Source organism: Rhinolophus hipposideros (genome assembly GCF_964194185.1).
Source record: "Rhinolophus hipposideros genome assembly, chromosome: 10".
NCBI lineage: Eukaryota > Metazoa > Chordata > Mammalia > Chiroptera > Rhinolophidae > Rhinolophus > Rhinolophus hipposideros.
The window spans coordinates 76,072,430-76,088,205 of record NC_138056.1 but is presented as its reverse complement, the minus strand read 5'-3'; the positions used below and the strand labels follow the sequence as shown (position 1 = coordinate 76,088,205).

The window sequence follows — 15,776 nt, the reverse complement described above, 5'->3', positions numbered from 1 at the left end:
AAAAATTAGAAATCAAATTTAAACAGGGAGTACTTAAAAATGCATATTTTTACAATGCAAATATTAGTTCCTAAAATGATAACTATACTTAGAAAAGCAGTAGTTTAAACAAAATATACACTTAGCACACATGTAGTGTTAATTAAAATGTTCTTCTGATAGAGTCTGAAGCAATTCTGAATATTATTTAAAGTAGAATACTAACCTCTCTGATTGGCAGCAAACCCTGGGGAACTTTGCATACTCCTAACAAATAAAACAAAGTAGTTAGACATTAAAAATCTTCTACTGCCAAGATATACTCTGATTTACTTGCAGTCACCCCTGAAATAAATTGAGTTAAAAGGCAACAGATATCTCTAAGACAAAAAAGAACAGCACATTTTTTTGTGGGGTAAGGGGTAACAAAATCTTATTTGCTTTAGTAGAAAAATAGTGGCATATAAACAAACACACACACAATTTTATCACGTTTATCACACAATTTTATCTAATGCAATATATTAGAACTTTGACATCTCATTAAGAATACAATTTGACTTGACTTTAGGAACTCAATATATTTAAGAAAGCTATACATATGAAATTTTACAATTATCAATTATTCTTTTAATTATAATTAAAAGATTAATTCTTCCTATAATTAAAAGAAATTCTGATTTCACATATGACTCCATGAATACTTCAGAATCCCAAAACTGATTTCAAAGGACATCCTGGTTTTATCATACTGAAATTATTTCATCCAACCTCTAAAGGAGCAAAGCAAACATGTAAGAAAATTCACAATACAAGCTGATCCTCCTTGTACTATAAATTGGAGTTACCCATGTATTTGGTAAACACACAGACATTGTGCCACTGTCTTAGGAAATCTGTCAAATGTCTACCAACAAGAACCACAAAACTTACTGAATAAGCATTTTCAATAACACACAAACCAACCTTGGAGACTACCTGGCTAAGAGCCCTCTCTTTTTATGTAACACCCTGTCAATAAAATATCTCAATAACTTCTAAGTATTTATAGGTGGTAATACATTGTGAATGTCACTGAAGGTTATTGGCAAGGGGAAAAAACACAAGAGTCAGGAAAGGGGAATAAAGGAAAGACTAGCAAGTAAGATGCGATACAGTTACATATAAGATATTTGGGGCCATTTTAGCAGTTTAAATTGAGGAATGAGAACGAGGCCCCTGATGAATTTAAGTGGGGTATTCACTTGTAGTAGCTCTGGGAGAAAGGGTAAGAAATCAAGGTTTTCATACCACACTGTACAGTTAAATAAGAAATGTTACAAAATTGGTATCAATAGGGCTGGCATCCTTCTACGGATGCTGAAACTGGCATTCCAAAGTTGTGATCTAGGTATAAGGTGAATATAGTACCATGTGAAAATTCTAAACATAGAAGATTCCAGAAGTATTATTATTCAAACTTGTTTCTTTACAAGAAAAGCAGCAGCAGGGCATGGATTCCACACATCAATTCTCTGTGTGTGTAATGAACATGCAAATGCATAAGGGAATTCACAGAGGACTGGGATTAGGAGTCTGGGATGAGACTTGTATTCTAGCCAGAGATCTGTCTGTAAATTGCTATGGGAACTTGGGAGTGTCATTAAACATTTCTATTAAGTCTCAATTTTCTCATTTCTAAACATTTTATTGAAGTATGCAATATATTTCAAATTATTCCAATCAAAGACAAAGAAACATCAATAACCTCGAGAGTAATTTCAAAATTAGTGTTATATAAACGTACCATGTGAGTCATAAGCTTTTAAACTTAGTGATTCTTACATGTTTACACCCCAAAATCATTATACACATTCTGATAAGCTTATTATATAAGCTTTTTATTACCTGATCTGAGAAAGTGTATGGTCTAACTTCTTCCACAGAGATGACATAATTGCTGGGACATGAGTTGATGTTTCTAAAAGAGGAAAAGTTTCTTAATAAACCCAGTTGGAGAAAATTCATTATTTAATTTGAATAGACAGAGGAAAACAATGAATGAGGAAAACAAACTCTTCTCTCAGCTGTTAACATTACGCTGGGAACTAAAGATAAGAGGCTGCTTTTTTTTCTGAAGCCAATGAGTATCAGACACAATATGCGTCAAAATGGACATTTGTGAAATCTCTGAAGCTTTTGTAGATCAAAAATTTGGATCTTCTTTGAATTAAAAAATGTCAAACTATTTTAAATCTTTGCTTTATTTGCCATCATGTGACATCTGAAAGTGAATTTAAAAAATTGACTTATAATAAGTAATCAAAAAAGTTATGGAACTCCTTGAGTGTGGAAATTAGTTTTCTACATCCAATGTTTTCATGTCCAAATCACTGTAAATGCTTAGCAATCCCTTAAAAAAAAAATCTTACTCCGAATTATAGCCAAAATTCCTGAGGACTAATTAGTCTTTTTTAGGATATGCTTTAAAACCACGATGGGAAACATTTAAAATCTTGACCACGTATTTATAAAAACTCAATCCAGAGAAAGCTACCTGACATAATAGTGGGACATAAAACCTCGTATTACAATAGCATATTGTTTCTGATATCATTTACACTCTAAACATTCCCGTAAGTTAATATAGTTTGGGAAAAGACGATTTGGGCAGAAAGATCAAGTAACCTTGAAGAATTAAAAATGAAATTCAGGACCTGAACTTCCAGGCCTATTACTTTGTATAGTTTCTAGTTTTGTGATCTTGGAGAAGTTATCTATCTGGCTTCTCTAATCCTCAGTTTTCTTTTTTAAAATGTTTTTGTTTGTTTGTTTTAAGATTTTATTGGGGAAGGGGAACAGGACTTTATCGGGGAACAGTGTGTATTTCCAGGACTTTACTGGAGAACATTGTGTTTTTTCTAGGACCCATCAGCTCCAAGTCAAGTTGTTGTCCTTTCAATGTTAGCTGTGGAGGGCACAGCTCAGCTCCAAGTCCAGTTCAATCTGGAGCCATTGTTCAATCTTAGTTGCAGGGGGTGCAGCCCACCACCCCTTGTGGGAGGTAAACTGGCAAGCTTGTGGTTGAGTGCATGCACTCCAACCAACTGAGCCATCCAGTCGCCCGGGAGCTCAGTGGCCGCTCACCAGCAGCTTGCTGTCTTCATTCTAGTTGCACAGGGCGCAGCTCGCTGGCCCATGTGGGAGTCAAACAGGTAACCCTGTTGCCCAGAGCTCACGTTCTAACCAACTGAGCCACCTATCCTCCCAATCCTGTTTTCTGATACTTAAAAATGGGTCTAAACAATCAACACCTCTCACTAGATTATTTTAAGGACTAAGATAAAACATGAAAACACTCAGCACAATGTTTTTTATGAACAGTACTCAATAAATGTTAAGCTTATTTCTTTTTCATGTTATCATTTTATGCTAATTACTTACTACTAATTCTTTTGTTAATTTGTACTCTGTGGAAATAATCATATTAGAAAACAAAACAAATTTTAACTTTCTCCCTAAAACATTAATTTAGGAAAGTATTATTTTATATTCTAGTCAATATAAGCCAGAATTTTATGACTGGTTCCTGTGTTCAGATTTAGACTACAAAGAACTAAATTAAAATATTAGTTTGAAATGTTGTAACACACAGCAATGCCTGTTCATCAGTGTAGATGCACAGAATTAAGAGTTTTATTCTACATCTTTTTAAATAATTATTTTGTTATATTTGTTAATATTCAGATTTGCAATTTATCACTCAATATAAACACAGAATATTTAGGTATTTCCCAGTAAAATTCATCTCATCATAACTGAGACAAGTTTTCTTATGGCTTTTAAGAGGCATTACTACCCTTTAAAAATTCTAATTAAAACAATTAGATAAATGCCATATAAGATTAAAAACAAAAAAAATCCCTGAACCTGAATTCTTACCTTTTGTTTTCATAGCTACATATTCATTCAAAATTGTTGTCAAGTTTTTTCCAAATAAGGACTGAAAAGAAAAAGATAAAGCATTATCAAAATCATATACTACTACCAATAACTTCCTGTTATGAAACACTTCACCATATAAGTTATTAAAAGATCTGGATTGCAGAGTAGCTAGTGAAGAAAGAGTAAAGAGCACATCATCAAAAATGAAAATAGTTATTTAAGTTAGGGGGTCGAATCAAATATTCTAAGGGTAAAGACTAGTTTGAATAAGTCTTGACTGTAAGAATAACATTGTGACTATGTTTCTTTAGCTAAAATAACCCAAAGGCATAAAAGCAGTTTTCAGCGGGAGGTAGGGACACAGTCATATAACTGTTTAAAAACAGTAAGGACCCACTCCTACCATGCCCTTTCTATCCTACAAGCCAGGTGAATCTGCCAAAGAACAAAGCAAACTATTGAGTGTAAGAGATACCCTTCCCAAAGATCATACCTTCCTATTTCCACTTCTATTGTCTCATTTCATGCCCCCCTATTCCTACTACTACTAAAGGGCAGGCTTTTATTACCTCGTTTGTCATCATATAATATAGGGAAGAACAAGGGTTTCTAGAGCAGGCAGTTCTGGGTTCAAGATCAACAATTACTACAGGTGTGATAAATCACCTAAATTCTCTAAGGCTTACCTTCAAATGTACAAATGAACATATTAATTCATAATCTTCTGTTGTAAAGATAAAGTTAGGATACATGTGACATGACCAGCACAATGTTTAACACATAACAAGTCATTAGTTCCCTTTCGTCTCCTGAAGTTGCATAGCAGCTTTCTAATTTGTTCTTGTCTTAAAGACTAAGAAGTGAGGGGATTTGCTTAATACTATCTTGGCTTATACTACCTTGCTTTATTTCTAATAAGTAATAAGTAACTGCTGAATGACTGCTATGTACTGAACGGTGTCCCCCAAGATTCATGTGAGAACACAGCAAGAAGATGGCCCTTTATAAGTCAGGAAGACAGTCCACACTGGGAACTGAATCAGGGACATCCTGATGTTCAACTTCTCAGCCTCCAGAACTGTGAGAAGTGCTTGTTTTTTTAAAAAATGTAAGGTTTTTAAGGTATTACTGCCACTAGGCGCTCATAGCAGACAAAACTACATAAACACAGACGCGCTAACCCACCTATACAAACAGAACTATATTTCTCTATATATTTGTACATATATTAAATATGTCTTCATACTGATACTTGACTATAATTCAACACCACAGGTTTTATTCTTATGCTTATTTGTATCTTCTTTCTCAGAGAAACCTGGCTCCCATTATCTACAGTCTATTTATGTACTTGTGTAGAATTGCTAATTTAGAAAATCTCAGATTTAAGATTCATTCATGTTGTGCGAATCAACAGTGTTATTTTTTATTGTTTAGTAGTATTCCATTGTATGAATATACCAGTTTGTTACTCACTTGCTGAAAGACACCTTGGTTTTCAGTTTTTGATCACCAGAGTTAAAAATTATTAAGCAGGTTTTTGTGTAAACATTAAGTTTTTCAATTCGCTTGAGTAAATATCTGGGTATATGAGTGCTGGGGTCACACAGGGAGAGTATATTTAACTTTGTAAACAACTGCCAATCTGTTTTACAAAGTAGCTGATGAGATTTTGCATTTTCATCAGCAATGAATGGGAGTTCCTGCTGCTCTACATCCTTGCCGTGAAGGATCTTAGTTTTTATTTTTTATACTAGCCATGCCAATAGGTATATATTGCTATCTCACTGGGCATTAATTTGTATTTTCCTAATGATTAATGATGTGAAGCCTTTGTTTTTTCCATATGCTTATTGCCATCCATATATTTTCTTTGGGATAGTCTTTAGATCTCTTGCCCACTTAAAAAAATGTGTTGTTTTTGTTTTTTTAATTTTAAGAGCTTTTAATATATTCTGGGAACATATCCTTTATCGGGTATGTGAGTTATATTTTCTTCTAGCTTGTGGCTTGTCATTCTTTTAATGCGACCTCTTACAGAGCAAAAGTTTTTAATTTGTAGAAAACCGAATTTTTATAATCAGTGCTTTAGTATCGTATCTAAAAACTCATTGTGTCAAACACAAGATTAACACAAAGTTTTTCCTGTTTCTTCTCAAAAGTCTTATAGTTTTACATTTTTTGTCTACTATCTATTTGGTTAATTTTTGCACGAGGTTATATGTAGAGGTTCTTTTTCTGTATCTGGATGTCTAATTGTTCTATCACCATTTGGCGATAAGATGATCCTTTCTCCACTGAAATGCCTTTGCACTCTTCTCAAAAGCCAGATTTGTCCCACTGATCTGTCTAACCTTCCCCTAATGTCACTCAATCTTGACTACTATAGCTTGTTGGTAAGTCTTAAAATAAGTAATGTGAGTCCTCCAACTTTTCCTTCTTAAGACTTGTTTGGTCTATTCTAGTTCCTCTGCATTTCCATATATAATTTAGAATTCGGCTTGTTGCTATCTACAACAATGCTTGTGGAGATTTTGATTTTGATCTTTAGATCAAAATGGGAAGAACTGACATTTTAACAATATCAAGTTTCTCAATCCATGAACACAATATATCTCTCCTTTTATTCAATACTTTGATGTCTTTCATGTAGATTTTAGAATATACATCCCATACATATTTTATTAGATTTATTACCTAAATATTTTGTTTGTTGCTACTGCAAACGGTATTTTTTAAAAAAATCAATTTCCAATGGTCCATAGTGGGTATAAAGAAATACAATGAATTTATATATATTTTGTATCCTGTGACCTTGCTAATCTCTAGCAGCTTCATAGAGTTTTTTTAGGTTTCCTCCACAGACAATCATGTTGTCTGAGACATGAAATGAATCTAAGAAGCCATGTTTAAAATAAGATGACAAAGTATCATTTCAAGTAATGTAGTTCTAGAATGTGTCTTTTTGTTTGTTTGTTTGTTTTACCAAAAGATGCTCTGTTAGTCTAGTGACCCGTTTTATATTTGTCTGAAGTAAAGAACCAAACAGGAAAGGTTGAGCTGTTATAAAATACCACAAACAAGGTGGCTTAAATAATAGACACCGATTTCTCATCATTCTGGAGGCTGGAAAGTCCAACAAGGTGACAGCTGATTTGGTTCCTGGTGAGATCCAACTTCGTGGCTTGTAGACATCCCTTCTTGTTGCTCCAAAGGCCTTTCCTCGATGCGTGTACATAGAGCCATCTCTTTCCTTTACACTTCTTCTGAGGGCACTAATTTCATTAGTGCCCCAACCTCATAATCTAACCTAAATCTAATTAGTTCCCAAAGGCCCCTTATGCAAATACCATCACACTGGAGTTTAGGGTTTCAACACACAAACTTTGAAGGGACACAAATATTCAATCGGTAACAGGCAGTAAATAAGCCCCAAGACAAGAAGTAGTGAAAGTAATTAGAAATGAGGGTGTCATTATGACACTGATTTTTAGAGGTCAAGTTCTTAATTCACTTACCAGCTTTGGCATAAATGTATGAAAAGAGAAGCTGGCATTTTGGGGGTCTTTCCAATCATGCATGAATGCAAACTATCAAATTTCTGATAAATTTGATTTTGCTAATGAGCTGATTTTAAGACTCTGCTTATAGTCTCTTATGTTCATCAATGATGAAATATTTCCCTTAAGAAACAAATCACTCACCAGCAAGCAGGCTGGGATAAAACCTTCATCTGTACAATGTTCTGCATATTCTTTTAAATGTGAACTTTCCAAAATAAAAGTCTGGCAAGTAGAAGTGAGGTTTTCCTGTTGTAAATATCCTAAATGAAAAATAAAAGTTTAGGTAATTTCAGTAAATCCTACACTTTTGATAAAACTGCTATTAGAAATGCTAGAGACCCATGTTGGGCACACACACAAGAAGTGGAGCACTTTCATATCACAAAAGCAATTTCAGGTTGAACGTGCTGGGTTTTTACAGCCTTGCTCAGAAACACCAGTTCGTGCTGTCACAAAGCAGAATTCATAGAATAGATGGCTGTTTAATGGGAAAAATTCTAACCAAACTGGAAAATAAGGTGTTTGATAAAGTGCAATTACTCCACAGAAATGCTTATAGGAGAATCAACAAAGCAACAATAAATAAATAACTGGAGACCACTAAGAAATGAGTCTTCCACTCTATAACCTCCATATTGACTAGGTCAGTAAACGATATAAATTAACTTACTGAATTAAAAAAAAAAATCTATATTCTCCCCACGTTGCTATTTACTACTTCATTTATTTGCCTAATGATTTAAGAAAAAAAATGAAGAAAATAACTACTTTGCATGAAACGTGAGACAAGCACTCCTTTGATGTTTTATTTTATGCTCTTTGGGAATCAAAGCATTAACTATGTCAATAAGAACTCTGACACTGACACCTAACTGACATTTATGGAACAATATTATAAACCAGAGCTCAGTACTTTTACACACCTGGACATTTTATTTGTCCTGACTAGCAGCCTATCTTTGTCTCTTAGGATAACTAAGTTTTAACTAACCACTAAAAATCGTAGTATAGTACAAAAAGAACACTGGACAGAATAGCAGGAAACCAGGTTCTTATTCTATTCTGTTAAAATACACATTGTGACTTTGGGACAAAAAAAAAATCATCTAACTTCTTCAGGACTCAACATACTTCATCTATATAAGGCACCACACTTGTCTTGTGAATCAAATCTGGTTAAATTACTTCTTTCAATCACTTCCCATAGCTCTCTTTAAACTTCTCAATTCTGAGCAGCTTCAGTAGGAATGGTGAATTGAGGACCTCCAAAAATCCTCGACTCCATAAAAACAATGGGAATACTGACACAAGTTATTAAAGTTAATCTTTACAGATCTCTAAAAACAGTCCTGCAAAAACCTGAGAACATTTAAAGAAATGTTAGTAAGTACAGTGAACAATGTGATATTTTAACTTGCTTTATTGTCATGCTCATTTCCCCAGCTTAGTAGCATACTTGAAAGTCAAAAGCCTGCAATCATTGTGAAAACTATCAGCCCAGCAGCCTTGAAGGAATCAGATGGGGCTGGAATTTTTCCAAAGCCCCAATCCCAGAAACTGTCTGTTTGATCTGTGTTGACAATTCCCTTTAAAACCCCACTGGCATGGCTTGCCTTTAAACTGAATCAGTGTTCGTCCAGTGCTAACAAGCTTCTCCTTGTGCGTGTTTTCTTAAAACTATCAGCTGAAATTGCTTAACACCACAGCTGCCTGTGACACAGAATAACAGTTGGGGCAAAGAATAAGTTAACCAAAACAACAACACCCTTAAAAAAAAAAGGCTGGGGAATGAGAAGCCCTTAGGGGGCTTTGGAAAGCTCTGACATATTTCTGGGGTACTAGGTCACCTCCAAGTGTAAGGCAGGGCACATAGAAAAGACCTGACAAGGCCCTAAGCCCTCACTTCTGGCTGACCATGAGGCTCTGAGTAAGCAGAGATGTGAATGAAGGTTGAGGCAGATTTGTCAACTGCTTAGATGAATGTTGAAGCCAAAAGTATACACAGCCCCCTGGCAAACAACAGGAAACTTACTGATTCCAATCATTTAAGGAAATCAATGTCCAATCATAAACTCAAAGCATAGACTTGACTATAGAATTAGATCAGGAAAACCAAACAAACAGTAACTGCTATAACAACAACAAAGAATTTTAAACACAGGGGAGGGAGGAATTTGATTAGAAAAGTTGTTGCATTATTTAAAGTGTCTAATTTTCAACAAAAAATTATGAGACATGCAGAGAAACAAGAAAGTATGGCTCCTACTGCGGAAGGGGGTGGAAGGGAGGGAACAGTCAATAGAAACTATCCCAAAGGAAGCCAAGACACTAGACTTAAGACTTTAGCTATTTTAAATAAGTTTGGAGAATTAGATATCTAAAGGGAAGTATGATAGAAATTCTTTTTAAAAAACTAGAAATTCTAGAGGTGAAAAGTATAACCGAAATGAAAAATTCTCTAGAGGGGGCTCAATAGCAGATATGAGGCAGCAGATGAAAGAATCAGTGAACTTGAACATAGACAAATGAGATTATTCAGTATGAAGAACAGAAACAAACAAAAAATGATGAAAAGTGAAGTTTAAGAGATATGTGGGACACCATCAGTTGTGCCAACATAAGCATAATGGAAGTCCCAGAAGACAGAAAAGGGCAGAAAGTATTTGAAGAAACAATGTTCAAGAAAATCCCATATTGTAAGAAACACAATCTACTTATCCAGGAAGCTCAACAAACTGCAAGTAGAATAAATTCAAAGACAGCCATACCCAGACACATCATAATCAAACTGTCAAAAGACAGAGAGAATCTTGAAAGCAGAAAGAGAGAAACTGCTCTCTGGAAATAGTTAAACAAAAAAGGAAGTAATAGGAATAAAACCAAGAAGACATCAGATACACAGACTATAAATAACTAAATGGCAGACAAAATCCACACCTTATCAGTAATTATATTAAATGGCAATGGAGTAAATGCTCAATCAAAAGGTAGAAACTCACAGAACAGATAAAACAAATGATCCAATTATATGCTCTCTATAGTAGAAACACTTCGGATTCAAAGATACAAATAGACTGAAAATAAAAGGATGGGAAAAAAAAATAGCATCCAAACAGTAACCAAATGAGAACTGGAGAGGTTACACCAATATCAAAGTAGACATTAAGACAAACATTGTTACTATTCACAAAGATAATAAAAGTTTCAATCAATCAAAAAGATAAGAATTACAAGCTTATATGCACCTAACAACAGAGGCCCTTAAAACATTAAGCAGAAATTAACAGAAGTGAAAGGAAAAATAAACAATTCAACGATAAAAGTTATAGACTACAATATCCTACTTTAAAATAGAGAGAAGATCAACAAGGAAATTGAAGATCTGAACACTATAACTTGACTAAACCTAACAGATTACTATAGTCCACTCCTCCACCCAGTAACAGAAGAATACACATTCTTTTCAAGAGCACATAAACATTTTCCAGTATAAAGCATAATTAGGATATAAAACAAGTCTCAAAATTTTTTAAAAAGATTGAAATCATACAGAGTATGATTTCACTCTCTGACCACAGTGAAGTGAAATTATAAATCAGTAATAATAGAAAATAGGAAATTCACAAATATATGAAATTAAACAACATTCAAGATACCCAGGGGTCAAAGAAATCACAAGGAAAATAGAAAAAATTTGAGACAAATGAAAACAAAAACATAGCATACCAAACCAAAATGTATGGGTTGCAGCTAAAGCAGTACTTAGTGATCTATTTACAGCTATAAATACTTGTATTAAAAAGATGAAAAGATCTCAAATCAATAACCTATCCCTCTACTTTATAAAACTAGAGTGTACCAAACCCAAAGGAAGCAGAAAAAAGGAAATAATAGTTGTTAAGAGGAGAGACAAAAATAGAGAATTAAAGAAAAAAAAACAAATCAATGAAACCAAAACTTGGTTCTCTGAAAAGGTCAACAAAATTGACAAGTACCGTGTTTACTCGAAAATAAGACTAGGTCTTATATTCCTTTTTGCTCCAAAAGACGCATTAGAGTTTATGTTCAGGGGATGTCATCCTGAAAAATCATGCTAAGGCTAATTTTCTGGTTAGGTCTTATTTTGGGGAAACACACTATTTAGCTGGACAGAACAAGGAAATTAAAAAAAACACAGAAGACTTAATTAAAGATAAAATAAAAAAAATATAATACTATCAACCTTACAGAAAGAAGTTGGACTGTAAAGGAATACTATGAACAGTTGTATGTCAACAATTTAATGAGCCTATGTGAAGTGGATGATGCCTAGAAAGACAAAAACTAACTAAACCAAGTCAAGAAGAAACAGAAAATCTAAACAGAGCAAAACAAGTAAGGAGACTGAACTGTAATAAAGAAACTTTTCACAGAGACCTAGGATTAAATGGCCTCATTGGTGAATTTTACCACACATTGAAGGAAGAATCAGTACCAATCTTTCACAAACTTTTTAAAAACAGAAGAGAAGACTTCCCTTTTCATATGAGGCCAATAATCCGATACTAAAACCACACAAAGACATTAAAAGAAAACTATACATCAACGTCCCTTATGAAAAAGATATAATAATTCTCAACAAAATATTAGCAAACAAAATTCAGTAACATTTAGAATTGATTATATACCACAGCCAAGTGAGACTGTGCCAGAAATGCAAGGTTGGTTCAATAAAACAAAAATAAATCAACGTAATGTACTATATTAATAAAGGTCAAAAACAACATTATGATGTCAATAGATGCAGAAAAGTCATTTGACAAACTCCAACACCCTTTCATGATTAAAAAATACTAGGAATAGAAGGGGGTGGGGGGGGTGAAGAAGAGAATTTCTTTAACCTAGTAAAGGCATCTATGAAAATCCCACAGCTAACATTGTAGTCAATGATGAAAGGCTCAAAGCTTTCCCTTAGGATCAGGAACAAAGCTGTCTGCTCTTGCCACTTCTATGCAACAGTGTACTGGAAGTTCTAGCCTGGGCAGTTAGGAAAGAAACAGAAATAAAAAGCATCCAGACTGGAAGGAAAGCATTATATAGCTCTATCTGCAGATGACATGATGTTTTGTATAAAAAAAATTTAAGGAATCCATGCACACACACAAAAAATATTAAAGCCAATAAAGAATATCAGCAAAGTTGAAGGATACAAGATGAATATACAAAAATCATTTATATTTCTACACATTTGCAATGAACAATCCAAAAATGAAATTAAGAAAACAATTCCATTTACAATAGCACCAAAAAGAATAAAATACTTAAGAATAAATTTAACAAAAGACTACACTAAAAACTGCAAAACATCAATGAAAAATATTAAAGAAGATTAAATAAATGGAAATATATCTTGTGTTTGTGGATTCGAAAAGTTAGTACTGTTAAGATATCAAACTCCCGAAGCTGATCCACACACTCAACACAATCCCTATCAAAATCTGCCTTTTGTGCAGAAATTAATAAAACCTATCCTGAAAGTTACACAGAAAGACAAGGGACCCAGAGTAACCAAAAGAATCCTAACAATGAAAAAGTTGGAAGACTTACAGCCATTCCAAAACACAATACAAAGCTAAAGTAAATCAAGGTAATGTGTTACTGGCATAAGAACAGACATACAGATTAATGGAACAGAATTAACTGTCCAGATACTTATGGTCAATTGATTTTCAAAGAGTGCCAAGTCAATGGGCAAAAGGATAGTCTTGTTTCAACAACTGGTGCTGGGGACAACAGGATATCCACATGCAAAAGAATGGAGTTGGACCCTTACCTCACAACAAATACAAAAAACACAAAATGGACGTAAGAGCTAACACTATAAAACTCTTAGGAAAAAATGCAGGTGCAAATCTTTGTTTTTGACCTTGGATTAGGCAATGCTTTCTGAGATATGACATCTGAAGAACAAGCAACTAAAGAAAAAATAGAAAATTAAAAACTTTTGTGCTTCCAAGGATACTCACAAGAAAGTAAAAAAACAACCAGCAAACAAAATGGAAGAAAATATTTGCAAATCACATATCTGATAAGGACTAGAATCCAGAATATATAAAGGACTTATAAGACAATGAAAAGATAACTCAATTAAAAAAATGGACCAACATTTAAATAAACCTTTCTCCCAAGAAGATATACGAACTATTAATTAACACATGAAAAGAGGCTCAACTTCCTTAGTTATTAGGAAATGTAAAATCAAAATCATAATGAGATATTACCAATTCATACCCACTAGGATAGGCAAAATTAAAAGACAGACGAGTACGTACGTACGTAGTAAGTACGGGTGCTTCTCAACTTATGATAGGGTTATGTCCCGATAAACCCATTGTAAGTCAAAAATGAATTTAATACACCTAACGTACCAAACATCATAGCTTAGCTTAGCACTACCTTAAATGTGCTAAGAACACTTACATTAGCTTACAGTTTGGCAATTATCTTGGAGTTTCATCTCAAGAGTAACTGCCTTCTTTTCTCACCAGAAGCAGGACATACAGATGGGTGTTTCATAGACATGATATGGGATGTGAAAACACAAAATACAATATCCAAAAAAAGCTAGTAACACAGTGCACTGTAGACTATCAGTTATCTACCCTCGTGATCACGTTGTTGACTGGGAGCTGCGGTTCACTGCTGCGGCTCAGCATCACGAGAGTATTGTACTGCCTGTCACTCGCCAGGGAAAAGATCAAAACTCGAAGCAGAGTTTTCCACTAAATGTATACTGCTTTCCCACCATCGTAAAGTTGAAAAATCATAAACTGAACCATTGTAAGTCGAGGACTTGTTTATATTGCAAAAATATGGTGAATCTGGAAACCTCAGATATTGCTGGTGGGAACACAAAAATGGTGAAACCACTTTGGAAAAACACTTGGCAAGTTCTCAAAAATACCAAAACATAGCATTACCATATGACCAAGCAAGTCCACTCCTAGGTATATATCTAAGAGCATTAAAATCATATGTCCAAACTAAACTTGTACATGAATGTTCATAGCAGCATTTTTCATAATAGATTAAAAGTGGCAATAATCCAAACGTCCATCAGTGAATGGAAAAACAAAATGTGATATATCCATACAATGAAATATTATTCAGGTATAACAAGGAATTAATTAAGTGTACTTGCTATAACATGGATGATTCTTGAAAACAGTAAATTCAATAAGTCAAACACAAAAGGCCACATACTGTATACAGTAGTACCTCAGTTTTCAACTGTCTCCGTTGATGAACATTTTGGTTTACGGTTTACGAACGCCATAAACCCGGAAGTAAATGCTTTGGTTTTTGAACACGCCTCGAAAGTTGAACATGTCACACGACTTCCACTGAACAAGATCCTGAGGCCTAGATGTCGGCTGTTTTCGAACGTTTCAGAACTCAACAGGTCTTCCAGAATGGATTACGTTAGAAAACCGAGGCACCACTGTAATTCCATTTACATGAAATGTCCAGAATAGGCAAATCCAGAGACAGAAAGCAGATTAGTGGTTGCGAGAAGACGTGGGAAAGGGAAAATTGGGACTCAAGAGGCATGGAGTTTCTTTTTGGGGGAATGGAAATGTTATGGAATTAAGGTACTGGTGATGGCTGCATAAAATTTTGAATATACTAAAAACCACTGAATTTTACACTTTGTAGTATATGAATTATATCTCAACGAAAAAATATAATCCTAAATTCTTAACATGTTATATGAAGTTCTACTTGTTTTGCATCCAAATTTCCTCTTTAACCTTTTATCTTGTTATTTCATCTCTCCAAGTCAAATTAGTCTTTCAATTCCACAAGTAAACAAATGGTCTTATGTCAAGGCCACAGTACACTCTATACGCTTTCCTTGGGCAGTTTTGTTTTTTCCTAGCCTAGCTAATTTTGACTCATTCTTCAGGTCTAGTATAACTATCACTTCCTCAGAGAATTTTTTTTTAATCCTCTCACTGTACCACACTGCTATTACCAGATAACAGATTCCCTTATACTTGCCTTTGTTAGTATATTTATTTCAGTACTGGTATAAGTCAATAAGTACCTACCTACAGTAAGTCCTCACTTAATGTCATTGATAGGTTCTGTGACTTTAAGCAAAATGACGTACAATGAGACCAATTTTACCAGAGGTTAAATTATATAAACTAGAGTTAAATCGATAAGTTGGCATCAATGTTATAACGAAACAAAGTTGAATGAAACATTATTCAAGGACGTGCAATATTAAAGCAATTATTTGTAAGGTGTCTTCCAATTTTAAAATTA

General features: G+C 34.1%; 1 protein-coding gene across 5 annotated transcripts in view; it reads right to left on the bottom strand.

Annotated features, from left to right (window-relative positions):
* NPAT (nuclear protein, coactivator of histone transcription) overlaps positions 1-15,776 on the bottom strand; it is a 47,514-nt gene that overhangs the window by 25,402 nt on the left and 6,336 nt on the right. For 3 of the 5 annotated variants that reach the window (XM_081063915.1, XM_081063916.1, XM_081063914.1), the window contains exons 2-5: positions 7,608-7,726; positions 3,901-3,961; positions 1,867-1,939; positions 206-246 (exon numbers count right to left, since the gene is read on the bottom strand). In XM_081063915.1, the coding sequence (XP_080920041.1) occupies positions 206-246; positions 1,867-1,939; positions 3,901-3,961; positions 7,608-7,726 (294 nt within the window). The remainder of the gene's footprint in view (positions 1-205; positions 247-1,866; positions 1,940-3,900; positions 3,962-7,607; positions 7,727-15,776) is intronic. The other 2 variants (XM_081063917.1, XM_081063918.1) reach the window with 1 other exon arrangement.